The following is a 6,962-nucleotide window of genomic DNA, read 5'->3' on the forward strand; positions in this document are numbered from 1 at the left end:
TCAAAGGTTATCATAACTGATCTTTGTTGTTGCTACTGCTTTCTGTATTTGCTTCCCATTTATATTCTTTTGCATTTGCATTGAATTTAAGTTTTGTTATACATTGTTCCTCTAATCTTACCAAGTCACTTTTCATGTCTTCTGCCCTTTGTATCATTAGCAACATCATAGGCATTTCCTTCCAGACCGTATACCTGGTCAATTGAGTATGCAATGAAAATTACCAGTCCAGTAGTGACCCCCTCCCCTACTGTATTGTGGCAACAATTCCTTCTTCTGAGCAGACTCCATTTACTAGTACCCCTTCATTTGTAAGGGATCACAGTTATAGGCTTTGGAATTTCAGAATGCAGGCTCTCATCTTAAAAAAGTGGGATCACCCACCCTTATCCATGGTACTTCCCCAACTGGGTATTGAACATTTCCATATTTTGTTTTGATTATGGAGCAGAAATATTGATTTAGGCCCATGGTACACTTGTTTATCAGTGGAGTCCGCAGTGCCTGTTTATTTGACATCAGCAGATCACTCGCATAGTTCACTAAACATTTTTCCCTCTCTAAGAGGAAAATTGCAACACCCTACAGGAGGACATACTCCCTGACTATGTACAGCAGGCCTCCTCTGTGTTACCACTGTAAACCCATAATAAAGCCCTCACTACTGCTCAAGGGATTAGAGCTTGATTGGCAACTCTGGTGCCAAAGGGTGCTGGCCCAGGAGGAAGATAGAAAAAAAAATAAGTAGAAAGGTGTATGGGTATAAGTACAGCTGAGCAAATACAGAATCCAGTAGCATGTTAGAATGATCATATAAGATAAAGTTAGAAAAGCATTTAAGTAAGTAATATGTATTTGCAAAGTATTAAATACTTGATCTGTATAATGTGTAAGATGAAGAACAAGGCTGATTTACTGTACTAAACGTTCTTCCGTAGCGTACTTTCAATCCGACCGACTAAATGACTACCTCCAGAATTAGACAAAGCAAACAATTAAAAATACAAGTAAAATCAAGGAGATATTTAGTTGGTTCAATAAGCCAGCACTCACATTTTTTCTTACGAAATCAGTAAACGCAAATACGATCCGCAATACCAGATCCCCTGTTCTGCACCAAAACAGGACTTTCAGAAATCACAAGAAAATGAAAGTTCCTGTCCTGTCATCCACTAGTTTTATTTATTTTATTTTACACTTACCGGGATTGGGGATTGTCACACTGGACACATGTCCATTTTCAGCAGAGGCCCGGGGAGAACAGCTCCAATAAAGCATTAACATTTATAAAAGAACGAGTAATAAGCAAGTTGCAAGAAACCGTTCCAGAACTGCAATCCTCGAAACCACTGCTGCGCTGTAATCATTTTATGCTGCTCATCTGCGAGTAAGGTTACAAGCCTGCTTTCATATAAAATTTGTTCCAAAGAGGAAGACATTACTGTGCACCTGGTGTCGGAGAGAATGCCTATCAACAACCAGCTTCTCAACTCCACAGCAACGTCCATGGAGTACGAGGCTTCTCTCTTACAATAAAAGGCTCAGAAACATCACCACCTACAAAACTTTTACAAAAAAAGCGTTACAAAACTCCGGAACTATTCTACAATTTCACTATGGCCATTTTGCGGCAATGTCCCCACCAAACACTATACGGATAACTGTTTGCTTTGGTCACATTCAACGCAGCGAGTTTCAATATAGCCTATATGAGGGAATCTACAGTCTGCACAACTTACAAAGACTTTACAGCACAATTAGATGATTGTGGATACTACCAACAACAGTAACTACAAACTCACTAACTGGCTTTAGTGAAAACAGTTTCAACTCGTTATCGGAAATATAACGATTCGACTCGCGCTTCAATTTTAGGCAACTTATTTAAAAAAAAAAACGCAAGTTTAAAAAGCGGTTGGCTGGCGCCCCATGCACCCATGCCTAAATCAGTATAACAGTTATAAACAAATACAGGAAAAACTGTTTATGGAAAAAACAAGTACAGTACCTCACAAATTTGGTTGGGAACGGCAGAAAGACAAGGTAGTTGCTGAGCTGACCGGGAACTCGAAACTTTAGTGGCTGAACGGGAACTCCTCGTAGTGCCTATATGGCGGTCCGTGAACAGAGGATCCAGTAGCAGGTCAAATCTCCAGTTCTTCGCAAAAAGAATGAAATACCTGCTGCTGGACCCACTATTTATTAGGGGCGAACAAAAGAAGCTTGGGTATGGGGTGGAGGTGTTATGCAAGTGGTGGCTCGGAATGCAAGAATCTGATTGGCTGCCACCACTTGCTTAGCAAGAACTTTTTAAAATGATTTTTCTGCAAAACTTCAATGTGACCTTAATGTTAAAACACACTGAATCGTAACTAGATATGATAAATTACATATTTAGTTACGATTTCAGAGTGTTTTACATTAAGTTGCACTAAAAATTAGCAATACACTTTCTCTCGCTTGTAGAAGCACTCGGGGGGAATGGCTTGAAAACTGTATCTTCTCATGGCGCGCTCGGCCTTAAAGGCACAGGCACCATGAGAAGGCACTCGGGGTGAAGGAGTTAAGACAGAAATATGCAAGGGTCATAAGATAATTACAAGTTCTGTTCTTTCTCGGACTGCAGGTTAACATCTGCACATTCTTTCATGGTCAGCCTGTTTAAGCAGGTCAAACAGTTCTTTTAGAAATTCTTTCTTTGCACACAAGATAGTTTAACCCTTATTAGGCCTGATACAAAGTAGTTGTTCATACAGAATTTTATTGCACTTACTAAAAGGATACAAAGCCTAAACAACATGTCCTACATGGGCAGACTGAAAGCCTGTCACCATATTCAGTATACTATGGACTGCTAAGAGATGACCCATGTCTGGCATGCAAGGCATCCTCCAACCCACTACTGATGGATTTCCTTCACATCAGCTCATCAAGTGGCATCAGAAATACTCAGTCTAGGGATCTAAATCTCTTCTGCAACATCAAGAGAATGGTTTGGAGGGACAGGTATATTTTGCAGAGGCTACGGATGTTGTGGAACAGACTCCCCATCCACATAAAACAAAGTTCATCCTTGTCCATTTTCAAGCAAAAGTTATATCTATGGAAGGGAAACAAAACATTTATCACAGGACTGCCCCCTGTGTTATTAATGGACAGAGGCAGCTCCTAAATGCTTTATCCCATGCATGGGTCCCCTCAAAGTATCTATGGTAGGACCCCAGTTATTCTTATTAGGGGTAATATATAATTATGGACCATGGGATGGGTAAGGCTAATCTATAACCAAATGGGATGGGATATTTTGAGCACAAAAAGGGAAACTGGCCAGGCTTAAAATGACCCATAAGGGCAGCTAGCCTAGTACTTGCCTACGAACCTATGAAATCCTAATTCATTTTATACATTTGTTAACTAGGCAAGCACACTGGATATGAGTGTCCCTTTTCAGCGGTCCCCTGGAAGCACTACCTGGTTAAGTGACATGTTCATAATCACGCAGCAGGCAAATGGAGAGGAAAAGAATATAACTCTGTACCCTGGGCTACAGGAGCCGGTTCCTTCACAGCCCAGAACCTTAACCATCTGCACTAAATGCCAGACTGAAAACTCAACATATTCACTTTCAAATAAAGCCAAAAAAAGTATTATATATAAATATTGCATTATGTATGTAGTCACCCTTAAACAAAATAAAATATATAAATAGAATGTCTGTGGCAAAATACTGTTTCAAATATGTTTAAAGAAATGTAAGAAAAATATAAAGTTTGTAGTGCTATGCCATATTTGGCCAATACAATAAAAATATTCACACTTAAGAAAATGACTGCACTTTTTTTAGCACTTTCAGGCCTTTTAGTAAAGTTTGGGATAAATAAAGTATGTCTATAAAAAGAAAGTGCCTCCTTTTGTTTTTGATTCCGGATTTGTTAATAACTCTGCAGTACTGTATAAATGCTGTTATTACACGTTAATATACTATACTGACACAAAAACAAATTACAAAGTATCAGTAACACACGTGACTGGAAAATTCACTTTTAACTTTGCTACACTTACCTCCAGTTTCATGATTCTATGTTTTACACAGTAGCACCAGTTCTGTTATAGACAGTGTAACTAACATTTACAGAGGAGAACTGAAATATTTTCAGAGAATGGCTGAAATCTTTAAAACGTAACAAAAATGCATTTCCTGTCTTCAGAGATTCCACTTATACGGTTAAACCCAGTAGTCCAAAGTACACTTCCTGTATCCTGAAGCATAGTGTCCTTCAGTACTAGTATTCATTAGTGCTTGTGGGAGGGGAAATACTAACAGTTGTTCCTTTAAAGTGACAGAACAACATTTCTGTGCTTCACAACGGTGAGTCCCTGATGCTCAGAATGTTATCATAATAACAGGTTTCTGAGTTTATTTCTGCTGTTTTTTCAAAGCAGCAGCAAGACCTAATATTAACAACATGTGAAACATACATATCCTGATCCCAATTATACATTATTTCCTGCTGGATAGCTGGTGGCTTTTTCTTTCTTCATTTCCTATCTGCTTCAACAAAGTTCTAATCAGCATACCAATCCTAAATTACACCTTGCATCTTCACTTTCAAATAAAGCTACAATATGAGCGTACACCAACCCACTTAGAAGTCTATTAGTGTAATTTGTTTTAGCAACACAAAAAAAATTAAAAAAAAAATTGTATATCGTACTCAGTGACCCCTGAGTTGGTAAACTATATCAGTACTTGCTCATGTTACAGATAGGATATCTTTGTCATACATACCAGCATGCTAGGACAGACTAAAAACTATGACTTTTTCTTCCAGATGCAGCTAATCCTCCAGTACATTTCTGTTTATTGTGACTTATATTTTCTGTGAAGTTTCATGCTAGAAAATCAGCTAATATTGGCTGCTTTACCTCTCCTTAATGTATGTATTTCTTAGGCAATTCAAACTGGCCATGGTCCATTTTCAGCAGAGCCCTGAAGAGAAAACTCCTCAGCAATGTGCAAAGAAAGTAGTCCACCAAAACCTAAAAACCTACAAAAGTAAATCAATTTAAATAGTGTGCAAAAGAGAAGTACAATGTTAATTGTGATCAGCACTGCTGCCTTCAAGCACTTGGCTCTCTAGTTCATTTCTTGGGAGTGATGCCATCTGAATGGAGTGTACACATCATTCCTGTGTCCACGTTTGTTTTTTTGCTAGATGCTTCAGTTTCCTTCCAAATCCCAAAGACATGTCATTGGTGAACTACTGAACCACTAAATACCTCTATATAAGCATGCAGTGTGTGTGTGTGTGTGTGTGTGTGTGTGTGTGTGTGTGTGTGTGTGTGTGTGTGTGTGTGTGTGTGTGTGTGTGTGTGTGTGTGTGTGTGTGCATGCACATTGAACAATAAACTGACATCCTACCAGAATTATTTTCTAATACTTGGACCCAGTGAGTGCTAGCATAGACTAGGATCTGACTCTCCCATGACCCTGAATTGTATAATATAGGGATTGGAGCTCAGAGAATGAATGAAAAAAGTACAGTTTTGTACCTACCATAAATGTAGATGTCCGATAGATATGCAAATGCAGTCATAACATATGGGTTGTCCTGCCTCAGGCAGCCCTCAGTCGGCCGGATTCCAAAGTCTGGGTCCGGCATCGGCTGGTGTCACCTCCTCTCCGACGTCTGAACGGCTGGAGTATAAAGGCATCGGCCGACGCCATCTTCTTCAGTGTTTCTTGCCCAAGATGCCAGGTGCCCTCCTAGGAAGGCTAAATTTGGTGAATGGATAAACAATTCCAGACATGCACAACAGTAATAAACAGATACACCATAGGAGATACCCCCAGCTAATAGAAATAGGGGTAGTGGACCCATAAAGAAAGTTACAGAGGGGTAGGAGGGTGGGAAAATCCGACTGCAGTTGCATATCTATCGGACATCTACATTTATGGTAGGTACAAAACTGTACTATGTCCTTCAAGAATGCAACTGCAGTCATAACATATGGGTTGAATACCATAGCCAAGCTGGGGGTGGATGGAACTAAGAAAGGGATGGTGTAGCTAAAATGCCCTGCAGGACTGCTGAAGCAAAGCCTGCTCGGGATCTAGAGTATAAAGGCAGGTTGTAGTGCTTGGTAAATGTATGCACGGAGCTCCATGTAGCAGCCTCTAGAATGTCCTTTGTAGCCACTCCTCTTAGGAAAGCTGTGGATGTGGCTATAGCTCTGGTGGAGTGTGGCCTAATATTGGCTGGCACACCTTTTCCATGAAAAGAATAGCAGAATCTGATGCAGTGTCCAATCCATTTTGAAATTGTTTGTTTGAAGATTGCTTTTCCTTGTACTCCAGCAGCATAGGCTACAAACATTTGGTCAGACTTTCTGGTGGCCTTAGTTCTGTCCAAGTAGTAGCGTAGTTGCCTGTGTATGTCCAAAGTATGCAGCAGTTTTTCCCCCCTATTTTGAGGATTGGGGAAGAAAGTAGGCAGGTGAATGGCTTGATTTAGAGACACCCTGGAAATTACTTTTGGCATGAATGAAGGATTGGTTCTTAGAGAGACTCTGTCCTGATGATAAATGAGAAAAGGAGGTACTGCCATGAGTGCCTGTATCTCTGAGACTCTTCTTGCTGATGTCACTGCCAATAGGAAAACCATTTTCCATGAGAGAAATTGCATTTCTGAAGTTGCTGCTGGTTCAAAGGGAGGAAGAGTTAATTTTTCCAAGACGAAATTGAGGTCCCATGCAGGTACTGGCGGTTTTCTGGGAGGTTTGATATTCTTTATCCCTCTTAGGAACTGTCTTAGCAAAGGATGTGAAAACACAGGTGGATCACAATTGTATTTTGCTGAGATTGCTGAGGCGTGAATCTTTATGGAAGAATATGAGAGACCAGTATGAAACATTTCTGCCAAGTATTCCAATATCTGAGGTATACTCAATACTGTTGTATC

General features: G+C 40.0%; 1 protein-coding gene across 3 annotated transcripts in view; it reads right to left on the reverse strand.

Annotated features, from left to right (window-relative positions):
- The window catches only part of LOC122809428 (zinc finger protein OZF-like), a 176,869-nt gene extending 172,609 nt beyond the window's left edge, over positions 1 to 4,260 (reverse strand). For all 3 annotated transcript variants that reach the window (XM_044080957.1, XM_044080948.1, XM_044080940.1), the window contains exon 1: positions 4,063 to 4,260. In XM_044080957.1, coding sequence (XP_043936892.1) covers positions 4,063 to 4,074 — 12 coding nt within the window. In that variant the 5' untranslated portion in view covers positions 4,075 to 4,260. The remainder of the gene's footprint in view (positions 1 to 4,062) is intronic.
- Between the last annotated feature and the right edge of the window lie 2,702 nt (positions 4,261 to 6,962).

The sequence above is a fragment of the Protopterus annectens genome, chromosome 1.part1, assembly GCF_019279795.1.
Source record: "Protopterus annectens isolate FY-2018-M chromosome 1.part1, PAN1.0, whole genome shotgun sequence".
Lineage (NCBI taxonomy): Eukaryota > Metazoa > Chordata > Ceratodontiformes > Protopteridae > Protopterus > Protopterus annectens.